Genomic DNA, 25096 nt, shown 5'->3' with positions numbered 1-25096 from the left:
GTAGCTGATGGCTACCAGGGGCAGTACCAAGCTGGAGAATAGCATTTTGTTGGTGAAGCTGGCCCATCACTGGTATCAAGGATAGTCCCAGCTGGGAAACAGCACCTAAAAGGTGATCTAGTGTCACATAAGTATCGAGGATGATAGGACTTTCGATGGCACTTGCAGGACAATCTCGTTGTCCAGTGCCAACAAGAAGAGGACCTCAAATCTGGGGGAACTCCCCATAACTTCCAGAAAGGCCAATTTCCTACAACATCATTGAAAAACATTATTGAATTAAGTTTATGTATCTTTGGGATCCATTGTAATAAATGCAAAATTTATGTATTATTGTGGATTAGGACTGAATGTAACCTCTTTAGAGGAGAAAAGTGATCTGAGGCCTGAGAGTTCAGAGGACTATATGGAAAATGTGTCAGAAAAGAATGGATTTTTGAGATAATTATGTGAAGTGGATTCCATGGGGAATACCTGGGAAGAGGTTAATGCAAATCCCCCAGCTCTGGCTATGCTAAACACCAGCCTTCCGAAGCTATGTCCTGAGGAGTGGGTCATTGTCTGCTGATTATGTGATCCCTGAGACAAAATCAAAGGCCCAAGCTGTATGAAGTAAAAGCTGAACTGCCCAATCTGAATTCTGGTTCTGAATCTGAGAGAGTTGTGAACTTGCAACCATGGGGAAAACCCAGTTGAGGATTTTGAAGAACTGACACCTACTAGGGCCTGAGGTTTCAGTTGGGGTGACCTCTGGTAAGCCTTTTAGCTCAAGTGTATGTTTATTGTTTTTAGTATGCTTTTTCTGTAATGCTTTCATCTTAAGAATAAATATGCTTGCTTAGAAAGAGCTGTGTGATAACTTGCAATTACACTGTTTCTAGCCTTCAAGAAGAAAGCAAAGCACAAACAGTGGCCTTTTAGGCAGTCTGGCTGGCTGGAGATATCACAGTATAAATCCTGGGAGCTGTACAACTTAGAAATCTCTGGTCAGGAGGAAGAGAGATACGGGTCTTTGCCCCAGAGGTAACAACTAGGAACCGGAAACCTTTAAATAGGTGTCCTTGGTGGATTATGGAGGAGGAATACAGGTGCTGTTATCTTGAAACTGTGACAGAGTCATCCTGCACGAGTAGCAAATCCGATACTAACAAATATAACAGATCCCATGCCACCACATACACCTTGGCCGTAGGTGGTACTGATAAAACAGCTGGGGGAACAGAACTCAATGCCATAGACTAAGCAGGAAATTGAGTCGTTTTTGATGGTATACTTTGACTTGGCAGAATTGACAACTTGGTACGGTTTACGGCAGAATGCAGTAAAGGGGATCACCTCACTATTGATGCCAACTTTGGAATTGATTTCTCCTTATGGGAGTCTGACAAGGATCTAGCCCTTGAAGAAGAAGAGACTGTAGCTGCACGAAGTGAAAACCCCAGATTTCTTATGGCTAGATGAAGCTAAATCACCAGACTTCTTCAGGTGCTTACATAGTACTGGAAATGGGGAATGGTGTCTTATATCCCACTCCCTTTGGCACAGAGAAGCTGCTAAGTCTGGCAGTGCCCTCTTGGAGGGGTTTAGACAGAATCTTCCATGTTGAGTAGTTGGGTACTGAATGAGGGCACATAGTTGCCTCCATCAGAAGGTCTCTAAAACAAACCGCACTTTTCAGATTCCTATTAATTTAAATTATTTTCTCTTACAAAAAAAAACCCCCAAAACAACCTCTTTCAGAACACATAGCCAAATTAGAGCCACAACTACATTTAGGAAGACTTCCTAAAATGTGGCTTCTGTAGATTTGGTGTTTCTGATCATGTAGATGTGCGTGTGCCTGTGCACGCACGCACGCGCACACGCACACACACACACACACACACAAAATGGTATTTTGGGTAAGGCACTGGACTGGGATTCAGAACTGATCTCTTCCTGATATACTAGACACTTCCCATGTGAATGTGACTATCTACAATTGCACTATGCTAGATTGTAGTTTTACAGTCTGCCTTGAGTAAGGGGTAGGGCATAGTTGCATTGGCTCAGGAGCAGACCAGGAGTGACTTGGAGTCGCAATTTACTCTGCATTGGCCAGTACATGGGCGTGGAAGGAAGGCAGGGAGCTAAGCTTCACCTATGCCTGCTCATTCTTCAGTATAGGAGGAAGAATGCTGCTACTTGTGATATGGGTAGCAAGTGCAGGGGGAATAAGATGGTTCCTTGGATCCCTGCATGAGCAGGCAGCAAACAAGAGTCACTAGTACATTAGTTCCTCATGTGTATAACAAAGATAATACTCTCCCAACACAAGAGTTTTGTGAGGATAAATTAATGAATGTTTGTGAGGTGTTCAGATACTCTGGTACCATGCCATACAACAGATAACTCTATATAAAAATAAATTCACTGATGTTATCTTTCTAGAATTCATTTTTAGCTGCTTCAGGAGGGAACCTGGCATCCCAGTTCCTAACTTTCCATTGAGAGAGAGATTCCCCTGCCCCCCAAACATGCTTCATTGGCAGATCTGAGATTGTAAAAGAGCTATCAGTTTCGAGTTTACTCTCCCCTTAAGACGTGGGAGGGAGAATTTAACAACAGGAAGCTATCTACAACACCACCAGATATGTAGCTCGACTTCTGTGGAGAAAAGCAAATCCCTCCAAGTCAAATAATTTTCAAGAACATGTCATGGAGTTAGAAGCACAAGAAACCCATCTGCAACACAGCCACATAAGAGACCCAGAGACAACTCTAATGCTGCCAGCACAACTGATTGAGGAGTCAGCCAAAGAGCCAGATGCTAGTGCCAGAAAAATAGTATTTCACAGCTTGCCATCTAAACCCAACTGCCAGCCAGGAAAATGAGAAATAGTACTATGTAATGCTGACAGCACTTCAGTGACCTGACAAACTTTATTAATAAACATTACATTACATTTAAAATGGCAGATGAAGTAAGGTTTCAAAAGGATAAAAAGTGCTCTAACAATACTTGTCCGAGAAAACATTCGAAGTGAAAACATGTTTGAAAATTTATTTTGAAAAACTATATATATATGCTATTTTTCTTAACTTTTTATTCAATAAGTAAGAGGAAAAAGGTCATGTTAATCCATTTCATTGGGGAGTTTTAGTAATGCATAGATGGGTGGGATCTAAGTTACCCAGGAAAGAATTTTCTGTAGTATCTGGCTGGTGAATCTTGCCCATATGTTCAGGGTTTAGCTGATCGCCATATTTGGGGTCGGGAAGGAATTTTCCTCCAGGGCAGATTGGAAAAGGCCCTGGAGGTTTTTCGCCTTCCTCTGTAGCATGGGGCACAGGTCACTTGAGGGAGGATTCTCTGCTCCTTGAACCTTTAAACCACGATTTGAGGACTTCAATAGCTCAGATATAGGTGAGCTTTTTCGTAGGAGTGGGTGGGTGAGATTCTGTGGCCTGCATTGTGCAGGAGGTCAGACTAGATGATCAGAATGGTCCCTTCTGACCTTAGTATCTATGACTCTATTTGGGACATGCTCTCTAATTTGTATGGATAAATGTAATACTCGGTGCAGCCTAGTAGAACACAACAATGGGATTTTCAGAAGTGCTCAGCAATGGCCTAACCTTGCTTCTACTGTAGCTAATAGAAGAAGAATTAAGCCATTGCTGAAAGTTTTGGAGAATCTCATCCTAAATGTTCAAGAAACATTTCTGTATTGTGGTCTGACATACCTGGTATATTTTTGACAATCTCATTTATTGTCATTAGTATTCTATTAGAAATTCTATCAAAACATGTACATTGTCCAGCAACAATTAAAGTGTTAAACATGGTGGTACACAAGCTTGGTAGGCACAGAGAAACAAGTTCTGTTTGGTTGCATTAAGACCAGAGAATTCACTGGTAATACTTTGGATGTAATTTTTCAAGGTTGCTGTAAAGAACTATGTTTTATACCTGACTAGAGCTTTTTGGGCTGCTATTGTTGCAACTTCAAGAAAAAACAAAACCCCAAATTGAAACAGATACCTAGGTATCAGGAGAAGGATCAAGGTTCCAGCAGCCCATGAAAGAGCACCAGGATGCAATTCAAGTCACAACTGTGACAAGACAACAAATGTGAGCAATTGTTCAGGGAACTTGTTGGCTACTGGAGTTTGAAGATCAAATTTACATATTAACTAATGCCACTATTGGTATGTTTAGGAAGTTTTTGCCTAGCTGATGTGCTAACATTAGGGAAATAATATTAGAGACTAAGCATTAGAAACCATCTGTTACTTTTAATATTCAAGTTAGTTTTAATATTCAAATTATCCTGCACATATAATCATATAAGCAACTATAAAAATATGGAATTTTATTGCCCATCTAGAAGTAATTATAAAATGCTGTTTGTACCCCACACCTTTCTACGTAGGAAAACGTATCACTGAGTGGGCTGGTTTATTTTCTAACTGCCAACATCTGATATTCATATATTTTTCTTGGTAAATTGAGAATAGTTCTTTTCAATTTTGTGAATTAAAAAGAAGTCAGAGTGTGCATGTTTTTGGCCTAAGAGAGAAAAAAGTTAGTTAATAGGGATTATGGTCTAAGTAAAAGACACAATGGTCACAGCCATTTAGTAGATGTAACCTTAATTAGTTCTGTTAAACTAAAGAATAATACTGGTGAACTACCCTCAAAATAAGTACAAATGTATACTGCTAAAATGTTTAAGGCTTTGTGCTCTTCTCCATAAGCGGCACTAGAGGAAAAACAAAATATGCAGACGTGGGCCAAGGAAACAGGTGGGATGGGTTAGGGAAGAAATGGGTCCATTAAATGGTGCCCCTTTTCTGAGATCTTGTAGAAGCCAAGTATGGAAACTCCAGAGGGATTTAAACCTGCTACTTAAGTTGTGAGATGGTCGGACTGGCTGCAGTGTGATCTCCTCCCTCCAAACCCAAAGGGAAAAAATCATGCACAAGGTTCCCCTTCTCTCTGCAACATGGCGACAAAGTTAGAGGAAGTCCTGACCCAGGGCTCCTGCAGGAGCCAGGCTGTCATATAGCTGCAGAAAGGCAAGAATTCAGTTGATAGAACAAGATAGTGGTCCTAGCAGATCCCCAGAACGCCACAATTTTAAGGAATTGAAACATAAGCCTCAACAGCAATGTAAGCATAAAAAGAAAGTTCACGTGTTGAAACGTGTGGGGTTTCCATTTCCCGTATGTGGTAATATTCCACATAATAGATATAAATGGGATGCTACAAACAGGCATAGCAGGGATGCTGAAGATTTATAAAAAAAATGTTTATAACCAGCACAGACACTCCTATTCTATCATTCACCAACATGGTGATTATGTGGTAATTTAGTGCCACAACTTTAAAAAAAAAAAAAAAAAAAGAGTAAAGAACAGGTTCACTGTGGATTGATTAGTATTTAGAAATACACTATATATTCAGTGTACATTCCACATCATTAAATGCATGTAAATGTAGCATATCAATTTAATGGTGTGCATAATTTTAATTGTGTGGCAATATTGTAGTTAAGTGAAAAATCTAAACCTTATTACCCCATAATGTAAATGGCATAACACTATGTACTGTGCAGAGCGTGTTTGTATAAAAGCTTAAGTATAAAGAAAATAGGAACATTAAATAGTAAGGTACTATATCTAATGCAATATTATGAATGTGTTTTATTCATACCACTTACCCAGGCAAATTCACTCCCCAAACATTGCTGCAGATCTTTTACACAAAATGGCAGCATCACAAAATAGCAGATTTAAAAATAATAAATATATCACTGGACAATTAACAACATTTGGAGGTTAGGGTTTAGGTAAACACACAACTACACAGAAAAATACAGTATTGGTAGAGATTAGCATTTCCTTTGTGCTCAAAAAAAAAAAAAAAGTTTTTTTTTATACACTACTATATTCACAAACATTGCTCAAACCTTGTTCACTCATCTGTTGCTCCACAATACAGTGGCATGCAATGTTATATTCACATCAGTGACCTCCAGATAGGAACTGTCAAGATTTTTATTACTCAGTGCCAATTTTTATTAGCTAGATCTGCACAAGTGTTGTATCCCCCTAAAAATGCCATGTTAAAGCCCTGACACAAAATTTCAGACCTAACATAAATCATTTTTTCTAGTTTAAATGAACTTCCTTTTAATGTGATTAATTTACATTGGCACCTGAAACACAAATACAGGTACATACCAAGACTAGGATAGAAAGTCAAAGTATGTACAAAGCTCAAATATGAGGTACCACAATATGAGTTTCTTGTATTGCTATACAATAATAAACAACTGGAGTTTTGATCTAGAAAATTGTGCTCTCATGGTTAGAACAGGATAAATGGAGTCCTGAAACTTGGGTTCTATTTCTAAAGGGAATTTTGCCACAGATTTCAGTGAGTTGTAGGATAAGGCATCTGTAAAATAGGATAATGCTAACCCACCTTTTAATCAGTACAAGAGCCTCTGATGAAACTAACTATGTAAGTGTAAGGATATTATTCACAAGAAAAGCACATTAACTTGGAGTGCATTGTTTCTGAATTAATGCAAAAAGCAGCAGCTGCAGCATGAAAGACAAGAATTTTAGGTCTGGGCTACTGATTTTAATTATTTTTTAAGGCAGGTGCAGACTGTAATGCTATATCCAATCTACATGCTTCCCTACATTAGACAAAGTAAAATGCACTAACCCCTTTTAAAACAATGAGACATACACAGAGACCATCTACAGAGATCAGATTAAATGCACAGCTTGTTTACACACAAGATATTGTTGATACAAACATTGGTCCAGATCCTGCCATTCGTTTGTGCAAGCATAAGGGCCCACCCATGTGGCAGTACCATAAATATGAATGGTCTCTACACAGGCACAAAGGTCTACCTGTGCTGATTAGAATGCAGGATTAGGAGCTCAATTATATTTAAAAGACATTTTAAAGCTCAATATGAGATCAATATGTCAAGGCGCAATTAAAGATGCCATTTGATTGCTTTACTAAAGTAATTATATTAATAGTACATTATACATCACATACTAGGGGAATAACTAAGAGAAACATTAAGATCAACTGTGGTAGAGGAAAGACATGCATTAACAGGAACATTATACTATTCCCCATTTATTACTACTTTTCATTTGTTGAATGCTGACCAGGACCAATTTGAATATTTAATCAGGCTATCTATTTTTAATTATCATACACATATTGCATGGCATCAGATGTTTACTTAAAAAAAATCACCAAACACTACAGTGATATCATGAAAAATGTTTTGTTTTTACTTAGCAATGTGGGAAGAGAGCCTGCTATGCTGGATCAGCCCATCTAGCTTGATATTCAGCCTCTAACAGCAGCCAAAACCTGTTGCTTCAAGAGAATGTGAAAATTATAAATTGCACTTTTCTAATTTTGTACAGGGAGAGAGAACTACTTTCTGATCCCCACAGATAATCAGTTTACATACTGAAATACAAGATGTGACTACCTATTTAATTGCTGTAATTACAAATATATTATGATTTATTTAAAAGTTTAGAACTGTAGGTGCCTCATATAAGTTGAGAGTTACCTAGCGGTGAAATATCCAGAGCCGAAAATAAGCATCTAGGTTCTGATTTAAACTGTAAACAAGATTTCTTCATGCCTTATCTCCACCTGTCCACTCCCAAGTTAACTGAGGAGCCAAAGTCCTCATAACCTAAAACACCATCCCATAACCCCTGTAAATGTCAGCATTGTTCCACCTTCACAGCCACCTGAAGGTGGCCAGTCAAAGGATGCAACCATCACAGCTAAATGCCAGAATAGAAACACCCAGGGGAGACTACAATGGCCACTGAATCATTCAACCTGCCCATTCCCCTACCCAGTTCATTTCTCAATCTCCCTGCAAGCACTTCCACCTCACCCCCATTACCATCAAATACAACTCCCCTCTGTTTGAGATCCCAGAACACGAACAGATGACTTTTAACATCTTTATTTAGATTGAAGGGAAATTGACAGCTTTTTTCCTTCTAAGTTCAGGCCTTTATGGTGCATCTACGGTGCATTAAAAGACCTGCAGCATGGCCATGGCTGGCTCCCATAAGCTGTCTCAATCTTGCAAGACTTGGGCTCTGAGGCTATGAAATTGCAGTTGTAGACATTTGGGCCTGGGCTGGAGCACAGACTCTAAGGCCTAAGCTTGAATGCCTACACTGCAATTTCATAGTTCTGCAGCCCAAGCCCTGCAAGCTCAAGTCAATTGGTCCAGGCTGTGAGATTCAGTGCTGTGGATGTTTTAACATAGTGTAGACATACCTTGAATGTAAAACTTCACTCAAGAATTAACTTGAGTTATCTACTGCTCTTGAGTTAATCTACCTCAAGAGAGAGCAACCACACTGTGAAACAACACTCACATTATTGTGTCCACACTGAGACTGTATTCACTTGTTTGTGGTGCAGATCCTCTGGCTCTTAGCACTGCAGTAAGCTAAGCTGCTTTTGAATTCTTTCCCAGTGGACTATAGGGAAACTGGTCTGTCTTTTTGGGCACTGTAAACAAGATTTCTTCATGCCTTGTCTCCACCTGCCCCCTCCCATTGTGGAAATTGTGGGACGGCATTAGAGGGCTTGCAGCATGTGAGTGGCACTAACCTGTGTCTACATTAAAATGCTTGTGTTAGTAGCTGACAAGTTGTGGTCACTTAAGTTTTAGCCTATACCCTCTTTTGGGCTGACCAAATCAAATTAATAGCACCTGCGTTAAGGAGTTTTGTGTGTAGACAGGATTGAAGTTAGGAGTAACAGTTGTGTTAACTTTGCAGTGCAGACAAGCCCCAAGTTTTGTTGTGGGTGTTTGCTTTTTGTTTTTGCATCTCCTGCAACAGCTGTTGATATTACTAAAACACAATGCCTGCATCTAACAACAGAGTAGCAGGGTGACGGGTGCTCTCCCTCCTGCTTTCACAGTGCCCCACACAGGTTTGGTAATTGGCTGCTTAACTCCTGTCATGAAGGAGGGTGTAATTCTAAGCTTCTTCTCCCCTCTTTGGGGGCATGGAGAGATATACACACCCTCTCCAATCAGAGTCCGGAGATAAAACACTCTGTACTGGTGAGGAGATGGGATCAGATAAACCCATACAGTATGTTACAGAATACAATGATTTTTTTAAAGCATTGTTAAAATGATAATAAAAACCTACAGTGCCCAGCAGTTGGCACTTTAATCTCAGATCAACAGCTCAAAGTGCCACACTGCTGGCTGGGAGCCTAGTGTCTTCATAGGTATTGTAAAGCAATAATATATTATAAATATAAACAAAGGGGAAGTTGACACCAATGACTGTAAATCAGAAGCTATAAATGTAGACATTTTATATGGGAAGCTAAAGGTATCAAGGAACAGGTCTATGGCTATTAGGGCCATAGACAAAGGACAATAAGGATTTTTCTTAAATACACCAAGAACAAAAAGAAACAGTAGACTTATAGTATGGCAGTGTTAAGATTGTTAATAATGATGCACAAAAAGTGTGTGTTTAATAAGTATTTTCGTTCTTTATTTTGAAAGATGGATATATATTCATATCTTACATTGGTAAAGAAATAATTTCTATTCCAACAATAACTAAGGAGTGAGTTAATCTATGTTTAAACATTTTTAATTCTGAGAAACTAGATAATTTGCACCCCAAAATCTTAATAGAAATTGAACCTGTGAACCACTGTTCATTTTTTAATATATCTTGGAACACTGTTTCCAGTCCTCTGGAATTTCTCCAAAACTAGTGCATCAATATTTATAAATGGGCAAACAGAATGACCTGTGTAACTTTAGGTAGGATAGCTTGACAGTGATGTCGGGCAAAAAAATCAGTGAACAGCTAGGATGGGATGCAATCAGTGAAGAATGGTAGCATAATTAATGCCAATCAGGGAGCTTTAATTAAAAATAGATCTTGTCAAACAAACTTAATACCCTTTTTCGATTAGACTGTAATCTTGGTTGAAAAAAAGGAAACGTGTTGACAAAATATACTTAGACTTCTGTAATACATTTGATTTCATACTGCACAATATTCTGATTAAAATTAGCACTATAGAAAGTCAGTGTAGCACATTAAATAGGTTAAAAATTGGTTCGTTGATGAATCTCTAAAAGTAAATGGATAATCATCAACAAATGGTGGTGTTTCTAGTAATTCCAGTAGAATCTGTTATTGACCCACTAGTAGTCAATATCTTTATCAATAATCGAGAAGAAAACATAAAAAATGTCTGAAAAAGTTTGCAGATCACAAAGATTGATGGAATAGTAAATAATAAGGACAGCTCAACTCTACAGAGTAATCTGGGTCACTTGGTAAGCATGACTCATTCAAACACCATGAATTTTAATATAGCCAAACACAAGGACACATGGTCTAGGAACAAGTAAGCTAGATCAAACTGGCAGGATGTGGAAGTGGTTCTAGGAAAGCAGTGATACTAAAAATAACTAAGGTGTTATGATATATAACCAACTGAACAAGAGTTTGCAGTGCGATATAACAGCTGAGAGTGCAAATGTAATCATTGGTTGTTTAATAAGTAGGGGAATATCAAGTAGGAGGAGGAAGTTGGTATTACATATGTATTACTGCATTGGTAAGACCATTGTCTGATTACTTTGTCCAGTTCTGGTGTCCACACTTCAAAAAGGATGTGGAAAAACCAACAGAGGTTCAGAAAGAGAGCTACAAGAATGATTCAAGGTCTGGAAAACTTACAGTGAGAGTCTTAAAACACAGTTTAGTTTATTGAAGAGAAGGTTAAAAGAGATCATGTAGTCTGGATTCATAAACACCTAAAACAGGAGAAGTTTTCTGATAGTAACAGATAAAAGCATAACAAGGGATTCTCCGTCACTTGAAATCTAAGTCAAGATTGGAGATCTTTCTTAAAAACATATGCTCTAGCTCAAGCAGATGTTAGTTTCATGCAGAAATTACTAGGTGAAATTCCATGGCCTGAGATAAGCAGGTGGTCAGCCTGGACAATCACAATGGTCCCTTCTGCTCTTAACTATTAATAAGTACTTTTCCCTCATGCATAGAAACACAATAGGCACTCCAGTGCTGCTCTTATTGCTAGTTATTGACCACATAGGGTGTACCATGACAGCAGCAGGGAGAGCCACTGTAATGGAGCTGACCTGGACGTAAGTCACTTCCATCATTTAAAGTGGAGCAGGTGGCTGCATTCCTTGACTGAACGAGATGTTAGCAGTGTAGTCAGTAACAGGATAAACAGAATTCTATGGCCTTGACTTGAGAGTTGTCAGATAAGCAAAGGTGGAACAGCTTTTAAATCAGTTGCAAAGAGAAATACACTTTATTTTAAAGTGCTTTATTACTCATTTTGAATCTTAAATATTTTTATTTTCTGTTTTGTTAAACAAGCATTTCAGTTCACATTCAAATTTTGCAGCATACATGGTTGTAAGCATCCTATACCAAACACAGACTCATGCAATGGTTAGGAATAACAGGGTAAGTCAAGAGCACTGTTCCAGCCTCAATGTCTTGTTCCCTAGCTTTGTGTCAGTTTGTGCCAAAGCCTTAGCACACAACTTCAGATAAAAAATATAACCCATTAAGTTTTAAGGGAAGGGGAAAACACATATTACACATACTATAAACAGAACCACCACCAAACATTTTCATCATTTTTAAATTCAGTTAAATTAACTGAATAATAAAATATTCAACTACATTCACTTGTGCCACTATATCTAAAACAAGAGGGGTTTTAAAGATTTACAGAACTGGTGAACACAAGCTTCATTATTTTCCATTGAACTAAGACTCACAAATGGCATTTAGACCAGTAATAAATCATATTCCAGGTCAGCAGAAAGATCATTACAAGCTGACAGTCCAAGTGAAAGAAGCGCTTTTCTGGAAGAGTTTTAGTAGTTATTTCCTGTGTAAAAGACTAGCTGCTGGTTTTTGCATTCCTCAGGGTACAGTTCTTCTCAGAGGATGTTACTCTTCCACAGGAAGAGGAAAGAACCAGTTGTTATTGGATGTGTGGGTTGATAGCTGTTGGACATTTTCTACGTGTCTCAGAATCAGCTGTGAGAACTTGGATAAACAGCTTAGATTCCCAGCCAAGGGAAAACATTCCTATGACAGCTTACAAGTACAGTATCTCAGGAAGTTATGAGACAGAAATAATATCTGGAACTTTTACACCTCCAGTTCCCAGAAATGTGCTGATTTACTAAAGGAACTACAAAAAAGAACAGGCTGACTTGATAAACTTTCTTTAACCATTTCAGTTAACACTGTGTTTTGCTGCCACATTAAAAAAACATTTATAGATTTTTTTTTGCCAGCTCTAACTCACCTACACAACTACTAGAAATTAACCAGTTAGTTTTACAACATGAAACAAAATATTAAGAATTTCATTACTAATCATGTTTATTATAGTATTGCCTAAGGGACAGCCAAGAATGAGGCCCCATTGCCAACCCTATCTTAAAGAGCTTACAATCTAAATAGACAAGACAGACACAGGGTTGGGAAAGCGGTATAACTAGAGGCAGATTTTGTGGGGCCTTGGGCCAGAGCAAGTGGGAGCCCCTCCCCATGCCTTCTGCCTGCAGTCCTACCTGCCCCTCCCCAGTGTTCCTGTTAGAGAAATGGGGTAAGGGCCGGGGTCTTGCCCCACCCCTCCCCAGCACTCCTGTCAGGGCACGGGGTCGGGGCCTGGCTCCCTGGCAGGAGTGCCGGGTGGGCAGAGAAGGTGGGGGGGCATTTTTCCAGGGTCCCCCTCTCTAATTGCCCAGGGCCCCAGGACACAGGCCCCATTGGCCCAGTGGCTAATCCGCCACTGAGTGTAATACACAAGCAGAGTGAACACAATGATGGTGGCAAACATCATGTCAGTTCCATGATTCTTTCCACCCATTGGGTGGCATTACTTAGGAGGAGATTGGCTAAATGGAAACAAACAGAAAGAGATGGGAGGAAGAGAGACAGGGGAGAAGAGGGTAAGATGTACAGGTGCAGAGTGAAGCTGAGGTGAAGAAATTGTGAGAAAGGGGGAAATAGGAAGGGGAGGAGTGGAGCAAATTGCCAATTAACACAAGGCAAAGAAAGTCCAGTCAGAACTGTAAAACAGTTTTCTGAGGGTTTGTCAACATGGTCAGTTAGGGTGTGGCAAGCTGGGATGTAAATCTGCAATGCTCTACCCTGCCACACACTAAATCACTGTGTGGACCCTACTACCACACACACACAAGTTCTATCATGAGGTTTGACCTGCTGCTGTTTGAACAGCAGAGTTAGCATGTCGTAGCCGGGACCACACAGCGACTTAGCGTGTGGCAATAGCACTGTCAGGGCCAGCTCCAGGCACCAGTGTTCCAAGCAGGTGCTTGGGGCAGCAGTTAGAAAGGGGCGGCAAGATGGCAGCAGCTTCTCCCTTTTGCCGTCCGCGGCGGCAGTTTTTTTCACTGCTTGGGGTGGCAAAAACTGTAGAGCCGGCCCTGAGCACTGTACATTCACATCCTGGTGCAGGCTGCATACTATATCTCCATGTGGACAAGGCCTGACTGTCCAGAGATCCCTGCTTTGGCTGCTATTCTTCTAATGGCTTACCTTTGGATAATGGGATCGCAGGGTGTCCATTGCCAAGAGCGGGGGAGTGCATGCGTGCGTGCGTGCGTGAGAGACATAAGGTTTACACCTGGTGTGCCCTCTTAGGGGTCCAAAGCCGGGACAGTGCCTAAATTGTGCTCAGCCCCAGAACACTAGTGGTACATGGAATGCAGAGTTTGGATCCCACAGCAGCAGTTTTGCAAGTATCCAACCAGGGGAGCTTGACTACATCTGGTACAAGTCTACTACTCTACATTTGTACAGTGCCTCACAAAATAGGGCCTTGGCCTTGGTTGTCCCTTAAGCACTACTGTTATAAACATGATTAATTACTTTACTTATTAACTAATACTGTAGCTGAACCAATGTAATTATTTGGCACAGGCTACATACTTAAAAATAGCACAGGAAATCTTCCTCTCCAACTATCTAGGATATTAAGTCAAGTTCAGTCTTCAATTCACTCAAAGCACTATTAATGAACACCCTGGCATGTATTACTTAATTATGTAGCAGTGCAACATACATTCCCAATTTTTTCTTAGTATACTAGTAGTTATATGTCCTGTTAGAATATCATCATTATAAACAGTGCAAAGAAAGGCCATTAAGATCACATTCCTCCCTTATTACATATGTATTACTTCTCTCTTGTGTATAGCTAATTTTTAGATCCATTATCAGTTACACTAGCATGCCTCTTAAAGTCAGGTATACTACACATATCAAGTAATTGTGATGAGGTCAGAACCAGAGAATCAAAACCTGTGACAATTTGGGGATTCGGTCTATGTACAATTTATGAATTCTGACTGATTAAATTATCTAATGATACAACAATTTCATGTCTCACTGTATGTGCAGTCAGCCATGGGGCTGTATTATACATTTCCAAGACCAGGGACAATGGACAGTTGTTAAGGCTAATGACTGTATTCCAGTTGAGAAACTAGCTCAACCTACAGGTCTCAGAGTAGCAGCCGTGTTAGTCTGTATCCGCAAAAGGAAAAGGAGGACTTGTGGCACCTTAGAGACTAACAACCTAGTTTGTCTGCAGAGGGGGTAGGATTTGGAGCAGTAGAATTTTCCCAGCAGCAGAACAAAAGGAGCCAAGTGTTAGTGGTAAGACTTATAAACTCAAGAGAAAGAAAGAGAGGGGCATGCTATCCTGGGAGGAGGGCACAGGGAGTACTGGGGCTGTTTAACTCTGGAACGAGGCAAGGTAAAAGGAAGCTGTCTTGGAGAAGGAGAGACTCCATGATTTGGAGAAGGATTCATAACTCCTCAGAGAACTCTGACATAAGCAAAGGAAATGCTCCAGAATGATGAGGATACTGAGGCAGGAAAGTATGTATAGGGTTTTATTATATTTTTCTGGATCTGTAGGTCTTCTATGCTATCTAAATAAAAAGAATATGCGTGCTTGGAAACCTTTGCAAGGCCTATCAATCACATGCTCCTGAAGAGTTAAACCATAAACCTAGTGTGCCCACACAGTTGGAGCTGAGAGAATGAGTGTGCTTAAGCTACTGGGGAGGCTGGGTGGGTCAGCACTGGTCCTGGGGCCTAGAGCAGCTGGGCTTCAGGATCCCATTTTCTTGAAGGAGTAACAGAGAGAGCTTGTGCCCAGGAAATGTGCAAGAGAGGCCAAAGAGAGAAAGACAGTACTGTAGCATACACTGAGCAAGGGAAGTTTAAGAGCACACTAATTTAGGGTATTGTACAGGCCAGGGCAGAGGGGACGGTTGATGAACAGTATGGATCCCTGTTCAAAACTATAGAGAGAGGAACAGAAAGGTCCCTTCTTCCTTCACTTTTTCTTAGAGGAAATTTTCTTTGTTCTCCTCTGTTCCATGTAATTCTGATGCTGCACGAAGCCAGGGAAGAAAGATGGTGCCCCAGGAAGAGAGGTATCAATGGCAGCTTCTTCCAGTAAGGTAGGGAAAGAGCTGCGGAAGACTGCCTGTACATTGGGAGGAGAAAATGGTGCAAAATCTTGCTTCCATATTGGCTACTACTTGCCTACATGGCACATAATGACAATTCATCTATACTGGTAGTAGTCACATCCCAGAATGTAATTTCAATTATGTATCAAAAAAACTGCTAGAGTTCTGGATAGGTACCTTTCTTGGGAGGGGTTGTGGGCGAGGAATGGGAGTCTATGTTAGTGTCTGTGAAAATAAATCAAACAAAATCTTTTCTGCTTTTAGCACTGAGAAATCCAGACACCTACTACTAAAGGTGCATGGACTAGTTAGCAATATTTCACCTTTCTGAATAATAATTTCTGAGCATTAACTTTTGTTCCTAACCCCTTCTTTAAAATGTTACACTGTTTCAAAAAAAAATTTTTTTTTTGATCCCTTAAAACATTTTGAAAACCTTCAAATTAATCTATTCCTCACCAAGCAAAATGGAACAATTCCTATCCCCCCCTTAAAATATTTAGCACACAGTTTTAACTGTAGAGTCGATATTGTGTACGAATAACAAATACATCATGCCTTTGATAACTATCAATGGAGGAGAGGGCAGAAAATGTGTATTACAGGCAGCATGGCTGGTTCAGACTATACTGCTCTGCTTCCTTCAAATCCTGTTTATATGAGCAAGGTCAACAGATGGAACACTAGAGAGCCTTCACAGTGATTTCCTGCTGCTGTCAGAACAGCTAGCGAGACATCAACTTACCCCGGGTTTATCATGGGACCTGAGGTTAACCGTGCATTGGTTTGCACACTTAATTGAATAAATACAACTCAACATAAAAGCAAATATCAAAGGGTGGGGCAGAAAGAAACATTCCTACAGGAAAAACAAAAGTCCTTTCCAACTTTTACTTTTTCGTAACTCAGGAACACAAAGACAATACTAAGTTGTCTGTAGTACAGTAGGGGTGGGGGAGGGAGAAGGCAAGTAGTGTTTTGAATGGGACTTCAATAATATGGAAGAGAAAAAGCCACCTTTATAACAAAAACAAGCTGAATAGTCTGAGATTCTCACACATTAAAGAACTGTAATCTGTGATTCTATATCTTGCCAATGAAGAATGTTGTTATTCGAAAAATCAATATGTTTTTAATGAGATACACTTACTATTCATTATACATTTAGCAGATTAATTACAAATTACTGGCATTATTTGAGGGGGACAATAAGTGAATTACTTTTTCCACATTGATTTTGAAGATAGTACTAAATTTAGTTTTTCACTTTTACATCTTTATAAATTGCGTTCTTTCAAGTAGGTTTTTCCAAATCTCTGCTTATGTAAGTGGTTAGGAGGTGGCTCTGAACTGGTTTTGCAATGTTGTCTAGTAACTAGGATACCCCGGTGCCACAATATTTACTGAAATATTCTTTATCTTCACAAGCGAACGCTCTCTTCCTATATATATTTTGTCCATAAAGTAATATTTCAGTGTCCCCAGACTTTTTCTGGCACCCCCCCCCATCTATAATGGAACTTGTCTGCCTGCCCCCCCGTCCTTCAGAACTGTAATTGGGAACTGGGGCTGGGAGTCGGGCTGCGTTGGGGCCGGGAGCGTTGGAGCTGGGGCAGGAGCTGCGGCTGGGACAAGGGCGTGTTCTCTCCCCGCCCCATGTGGAGACTAGCCTGGGACCCGTCGTGTCCCTCTGAATGTTCCCTGCCCAACCCCCCCCCCCGCCCCGCCCAGTTTGTAGTATTTATTGGCTGCAGGGGGGAAATATTCAGAACTGGCAGTCTCTTCTTGCTAACAATGGTGCAAAATTCCAGTTATCCTATTATTCTTGTATGAACAACAACAAAAAACAAAGAAAAGCTAACACACAGACACATCTAGGGTTTGCTTTCCTTCCTCATTTTACTGAAACAGACAACAGAACTAATAATCAATAGTCCATAGTGCCCAAGAACTATTTCAACATGTAATTCAATAACTCCCAATGCTTTCATAATTATAATAAGGCAGCAAGACACTCCATGATTAAGGTTATAGAGACTTTTCTCATTAGAAGTCTCATTCCGTCCATCTAAAATACACAAAAAGTCATATCATTCAAAGATGGTAGGATGTATCTTGGTTCAAGGTAGAATTTTCCCACCAATTTTCCCAAGGTAGAAAGGTGAATTGGACAGGGGATTCATAAATTAGAATACCTAAAAAGATAGTTGTTCAAAATTTTAAAAATTAACATTTGACACTTTGTAGCAATACCCCCACCAAAAAAATAGATAGAAACATTCTTCCTGGAAAGTTGGGGCCCTACTGAGTTTCCTACGGTTTACAGGGCCCTTATACAAGTGTCTTAAGGCAAGGGATACAGAACTCCCTCAAAGCAGCAAAGGACTAGGCTCGCCAGGGGAAAGTTTAGTGAGAGCTCCCCCAGCTAATCTCCTAAAATTTATAAGGATTTTGGGGAAAGAAGCCTTCTGTGGCTTTCCAAGGGATTAATGCACTCGAGGCTAGGGGAAGATGAGCTCCTTTTCTAGAGATTTTAGGAGTGTGTAGATTTTGCCCTCCAGGCAACCTCGCAAACCACATTGTAGAAGTGGGAATACCCTACCTTCACCTTAAAGTTTTTTGTTATTAATATTACCATGGCACCAAGGAGCCCTAGTCACAGATCATTGTGCTATATGCTGTACAAAACACAGAATGAACAAACAATTACTCCTCAAAGCGTTTACAATCTACGTATAAGACAGGAAATAACAGATGGATACAGAGATGGGGAAGTACAAGTGACCGATGAGACAATATTGGTCAGCATGATAGGCAGTAGTTTCAACACACCAGCAGCCTGATCATTGTCACGTTACTTGAAAACATCATAGCAAAGGAGAATTTCAAGGATGTCTTTGAAGGAGAATAATAAGGTTGCTTTGTGGAGCTGCCCAAAATGTGAGGGGCGGCACAAAAGAAAGCATGAAGGTTTATGAAAAATTAACAAGTGGGAGATGGAGGCTAGTATCAAGGGCTGGTTGGATATGAGAGTCAACATCTCAATCGTGAATGAGAGACTTAAAAGTGAAGACAAGCAGCTTATATTTGACATGATAAAAAGGGGAGCCAGTGGAGGGCGGCAAATAGGGGAGTGATATGGTCAAAACAACAGGCTGGTTAAATGATCTTTGAAGCAGAATTCTGGACACAGCTGAGTGGGGCAAGACTGTATTTGCCACGGCCATAGAAGAAAAGGATGTTGCAATAATTGAGACATGAGATGAGTTGTGGGGAGGGATAGCTCAGTGGTTTGAGTACTGGCCTGCTAAACCCAGGGTTATGAGTTTAATCCATGATGGGACCATTTAGGGATCTAGGGCAAAAACTGGAGATTGGTCCTGCTTTGAGCAGGGGGTTGGACTTGATGACCTCCTGAGGTCCCTTCCAACCCTGATATTCTATGATAAAGTCTGGATGACAGTTTTAGCTGTGTGAATGGATAGGAAAGGCTGCATCTTAAATATGCTGTGCGGAAAGAACTGCTAAGATTTAGATATAGCCTAGATGTGAGGACTACAGACAGGTCCAAGTTGAAGATGACACCCAGGTTATAGATCTGAGTGACAGGCAAGATTGTGGCATTGTCCACAGCGATCAAGAAAGGAGGTTGTGGGTAGGAGATGGGGTGGGGATATTAGGAGCTTTGTTTTAGCCATGTTGAGCCTCAGCTGATGGCTAGACTGGCCCAGGAGATGTCACACAGACAGGCCAAGACTTTAGTTTAGACAGAAGGAGACAGGTCTGGAGCAGAGAGGTAGATTTGTGAGTCATCAGCATTGAGATGATACTTGAATTTGTGTTTGTGGATGAGATTATCATGTGATAAGGTACAGAAGGAGAAGTGAAGGACACCAAAGACGGAATGCTCACAGACAGTCAGGAGGGGGATGAGAAAGCTCCTCCAAAGGATACGCTGAAGGAGTGAATAGAGAAGTAGAAAAAGAAAACCAGAAGAGGACGCAATTACAGAAGCCAACAGAGAATAAGATTTCAAGAAGAGCATGGTCAATGGCGTTGAGGGTGGTTGATTGGCCAAGGAGGATGAGGATGGAATATAGGTTCTGAGATCTGGCTAAGAGGCCACTGGAGACTTTGGTGAGAGTGTCTTCAGTGGAGTGAAAGGGGCACAAGCTGGATTGGAGAGGGTCTAGGATGGAATTGCAGGAGAGGAACTTCACACAGTTATTGTAAACAGTGTGTTCAGTGAGCTTACCGATGAAAAGAAGAAGGGACAGTTGGAGAGAGAAGGTTTTGGGGGTTGGTTTTTTTTTGTTTTTTTGTTTTTGTTAAGTAGGGAGAGACTAAAGCATGCTTGTATTGTGAGGGTAAGAGCCTGACAAAAGAAAGATATTAAGGAGAAGAGTATGGGAGAGGATAAGAGTGGGCACAAGTGAGATTAAGAGCTGGGATGAGATGGAGTGTCTAGGGCAAGTAGAGGGGTAACAATAGAGAAGAAGTAGGAAAGAGTTGTAGGAGGAGATAAGGAAAAGGGAAGGTCACATTGTATTTTGTCAATTTTCTCTTGGAAGAAAAATCAGTGAGGTCCTGTGAGGAGAGAAAAGGGGAGGATTTGAGGAACGAGTCACAGGTGGCAAAAAGGCAGCTGGAATTGAGAATGTGGAATGTAATTAAGTTAGACAAGTAGAGTTGTTCAGCTAGGACAGAGGTAGCCAACCTGAGCCTGAGAAGGAGCCAGAATTTACCAATGTACATTGCAAAAAAAAAAAAAAAAAAGCCACAGTAATACATCAGCAGCCCCCATCAGCTCCCTCCCCTGCCCACCCCTCAGTACCTCCTGCCTGCCGGCAGCCCTGCTGATCAGCACCTCCCCCTCCCTCCCTGTGCCTCCTGCCCGCTGTGATCATCTGTTTTGCAGTGTAAAGGAGGCTCTGGGATGAAGGGGGGAGGAGCAAGGGTGCAGCAGGCTCAGGGGAGGGGGCAGGAAGGGGCGGAGTGGGAGCAGGGCCTGGGATTGAGCAGTGGAAAGATGACACCTGTAGCTCCAGCCCCAGAGTCAGCACCTATGCAAGGAGCCGCATATTAACTTCTGAAGAGCCGCATGTGGCTCTGGAGCCACAGGTTGGCCACCCCTGAGCTAGGAAGATGGCAGAACTGAAAGAGTAGAGAATGAAATGTAATGATCACAGTGGTCCCACTGATTGTTTGGCAGGCTTCCTACTTCTGATGCACTTAATTTTTTTTTTGCTGTTTCACTCTTGTGACTGTAACTTTTAATTTTCACTTAAATAGCTTCCTTATTTTTGTATGGTTAATCTTTCTGAAGTTAAATGCTACTATGGTGGTCTTTTTTTGGTATTTTCTCTCCACTTCTTACAAGAGTTATAAAATAAATACCCAGTAAAGTGAGTGGATTATTTTGACCCCAGCCAAGTTAAAGAGCTAAATTTTCTCATTGACACTGAAAACGCAACAGCAAAATTGCTAATGAGATCAAAGCATTTGAATTACAAAAGCCCTTGCCAAATGTTAGGTGAGGATTTCAGTTTGGCTTGGGAGGAAAGAGGGTTAAACAGCACTACAACCTCTATAGAGTATTTCATCCAAGGATCTCAAATCACTTTTAAAACAATAAATAACTCTTACCACACACCTGTATGTAGGTATTACTACCACCATTTTATAGATGGGGACAGAGAGATCAAGTGACATTCATGGTCATACAAAATCTGGGGAAAGACGGAGCAAAACATAGTCTTGTTGCACAGTCCGTTGCTTTAAGCATAAAATCATCCATCCACTCTAGCCAGCTACTTATGGTGATTACCATAGCCTTAGACAGCACACTCTTTACAAATCCTGTCATCTAATAATTAAATTCAGTGGAACAATTTCAGAGCTAATAATTCATGGGCAGGGAGAGGGAAGGAGGAAACATTCTCATCCTAGAAAAGGATTTCTCATTTTAACCTAACTCTAGAACAGTACATCCTTTATTATCCAACACCGAGTGTGCATTTTTCTCCTCCTACGAAAGCACCATTTAAATATTGCCTCTTTCCTCCCATACACCACTGTTATATGAAAGTGAACACTAAAAGGAGCTAATCCTATTACGCCTTCTTAGAATGATGTGTGCTAGCTGACACCATAAAATGAGAAAAATCAAATCATATCATTATTGGCACTCTTTATCAAGAAGAGGACTGTTCTTTGTTTTCCAGTACAAGTCTATTTGTCTGCAACTTAAGTTTGCAAAATCAAATATTTCATAAATTAAATATTTACACAGAAACAAATATCATGTGATTTTTCAACAGCTAATTATGAGCTTCTCTTCAGTACAATAAAAGATTAAATCTCTTAAGCAAAGTGAAAACTTCACTCTTGCACCATCTTCTGGTTAACACTCTGAATTGTGGAAGGAGATTTGAACATGGTGGCTAAGAAGTTAAGACTCTCTGAATAGTAAAACTATTTACTGGACTCTGACTACATTTTATCAATTTAGAGAAAGTCCACATTGCCACTAACCTATTGATTTAAACTACGCTTTGTCCTTCCAAACAAGTCCCCCCCAGGAAACTTACCTGAGAACTGAAATACACAGAGGAACTAATATCTATGACAGGTGGGTCAAGCGTTTGTGTATCTGTCACATCGAAGCTAGGATCTATCTGTCAAAAACAAATTTTGATGTTAGTATTTCTATATCAATAGAAAATGGAAACAAGAATGAGCCCACAAAGACCATATGTTAAATGAGGGCGTCCCTATCAACACAGCTACAGGTAAAGGTAATATATTCATAAAAGAAACTGCTGTCTTTGAAGCCTTTCCTGTAACCATAATCATAATGTATTGGTAACCACACATTAAAGAAACCAATTATATTAATATAGATCATATCAAATAGGTCTATAGTCCGTACTTTTATTATAAACCTCAAACACCCCAAAAAAGCAATTGACTCAGAGGTTCTTATCTTATTCTTAGCACAGGAGCTAGGAATCAAGAAGTTAAATTTTATAATAGAAATATGAAAATAGCAACTATAAAATTGATTTTATCGGGGCAGTTAACACCGATGTTACCCAAAATTTATGCCAGTTGCTGATCTCCAATAGAATCACTAATGGCCTCTGAAGAAATGTATTCCAGGAAGCTTTTTTCCAAGCTTCCAAATGTGGCCTCTATATATTTTCTTGTGTGATCTGAAGCCCAAACTAAAAGGGCAGTCTATTCTCTTGAAGATTCCTTGTAAAATTTCTGCTATGATTTCATCTTTTTCCTCTCTGGAAATATTATTGCACATAGCTAGACTATGAGTTCAATTTCCAAAAGCATCCAAGTAATTTAGGAGCCTAAGCCCTACTTTCAAAAGAACTCTAATTTGCAAATCATGTTTGTTTTTCAGGTTATGAGGCAACAGTGGTTTCTGTGGTAGGTTAAGTGTCTGAATAGAAGTCAAGATGTCTGAAAAACATGCAAAAACTGATTCATGGTGAGCTACTATATGAAAGTATTTGACTATGAAGGGCTGCATTCTGCCTGAAATGTATTACATAGCTACACACCACAAAATATCCGAAGTCTGTGCTGTCAAGGTACTAAATTATTTGATACTGTTTGGTTCTATAAATTTGGAACAGAAGTTAGAAGTGCTTGATTTGTACCTTTCGTCATGGTTCTGAAAATCTCCTTTATCTAAAATGGGAGAGCTAAGAGAAATATTAGTGTAAATGAAATATAAAAACCTCATGAAAACACAGAAGGAAAATCCTTCTCACATCTATCATAAGGTTTTATATTACTGCCGATTACCATAGTATCTGAGCATCTTATGTAAAATACACATAATAGTTTATTGTGGACTTCACAGAGTAATTTTGTTTTTGAGTAAAAACTGTACTTGGGGTAAAACTGTCACAGGCTGGCAGGCTCCTTAAGGGGCACTGGACGCAGCCTTGCCTGTAACAGATCAGCCGTTACCCCAGCAGCGGGGTTCTGGAGGCAATTTAAAGGGCCTGGGGCTCCAGCCACTGCTGGAGCTTACGTAAGCTGTAGCTTACGAAAGCTTATGCTCAAATAAATTCGTTAGTCTCTAAGGTGCCACAAGTACTCCTTTTCTTTTTGTGAATACAGACTAACACGGCTGCTACTCTGAATACTTCATGTTGATGGATCTTAACACCCATGAGGAGGCCCAGTGAAGTTAGTGAGGCTGTACATAGGATCAAGGGGCCTGCCTACATGAAGCAGCATGCAGATCAGGTCCTTACACTACATTTTTCTGGTAGAAGGAAATTCAGTAAAATAAAAAATTCCTTAGCCATTTATAGAGTAAGGTGAATCACAAGCAATAGGCAGCATAGGCTAATAAAGAATAAGTTCTGCCAGACAAACCTGATTGCATTTTTTTTTCATAAAATCACAAAATCAGTTAACAATGGAAGCATAGTGAATGTAATATATTTGGGTTTTAATAAAACATTTATTGCTGTCTCATGAAAACTTAATTAAAATTGGCTTAGATAAGAAATTAATGCAGTGGACAAAACCTGGCTTGATAACTGTAAACAAGAGGCAACTCTAGACATGAATGACTATTGCTTCCATTGCTTCAGATTATGCTTATATGTATTACACTATATATGTACCCATGGAAAGTGCAAGAATTATTCTAGACCCTGGTGGTTGGGACACTCACCTAGGATGTGAGAAGCCCAAGTTCATGTCCCTGCTCTAATGACTTTATTTACACACAATGGAACAGCTTCAACAGGACAGACTGAGAAAGACCCACAACAGAATATTCCATAAACCAGTGGCTAGAGCACTTGCCACTTGAACTTGCCAAGTTCAAATCCCTTCTCCGCATCAGGCGGAGGGGGAAATTAAAGCTGTGTCTCCCATATCCCAGTAAAGTACCATAACAGAAGGGCTAAAAGTTATATGGGTGGTCTTCCTCCCCTCCCTTTGGCTTTTCTGAAAATGTCTGAAATTGAAACAAAAAACATTGGAGCAAAATGAACCAAAATATTTTGTTTTAACCCAACTTGACATTTTTTTTTTACTTCCCCAATGTGCAGAAAATTTTCAAAAAAAAATTGGTTTTGGTTGAACACAAAACAATTTTTTCCCATGATTTTTCACGAGTGCCAGCAAACTGAAAAATTCATTTTTTCACCCAGTTCTACTTAAAAGGGAAAAAAGAGACCTGAAAGAGTCCTAGTAGTGATATTGGAAAGCCAATAGATAACGTGCTCTGACTAAAGAAAGCAGGGTGACTGAGGACTGTTCATACAATAGCAATCTCATCCTGGAGCAGGAAGGTAATAGTCTTTCTGTATGTGAGTCTGTAATATGCTTTCTGGGCACATCAGAAAGATACTGACAAGGTGGAGAGAATTCAGAGAACAACAAAAATAAGGGCTGCAGAGCCTGTCTACAAGATATAAAAAAAGAGAACT

The 25096-nt window shown here is 40.1% G+C and overlaps 1 protein-coding gene across 7 annotated transcripts in view; it reads right to left on the bottom strand.

Annotated features, from left to right (window-relative positions):
• Positions 1-25096, bottom strand: part of POC1B (POC1 centriolar protein B) — a 97766-nt gene that overhangs the window by 25764 nt on the left and 46906 nt on the right. For 6 of the 7 annotated variants that reach the window (XM_038397042.2, XM_043492479.1, XM_038397031.2 and 3 more), the window contains one exon: positions 22214-22300. In XM_038397042.2, coding sequence (XP_038252970.1) covers positions 22214-22300 — 87 coding nt within the window. Of the gene's footprint in view, positions 1-21276; positions 21353-22213; positions 22301-25096 lie in introns of those variants that run through there. The other variant, XM_038397095.2, reaches the window with a different exon arrangement.

This window comes from Dermochelys coriacea, chromosome 1 (assembly GCF_009764565.3).
Source record: "Dermochelys coriacea isolate rDerCor1 chromosome 1, rDerCor1.pri.v4, whole genome shotgun sequence".
Taxonomy (NCBI): domain Eukaryota; kingdom Metazoa; phylum Chordata; order Testudines; family Dermochelyidae; genus Dermochelys; species Dermochelys coriacea.
This window is presented reverse-complemented; position numbering and strand designations above follow the sequence as displayed.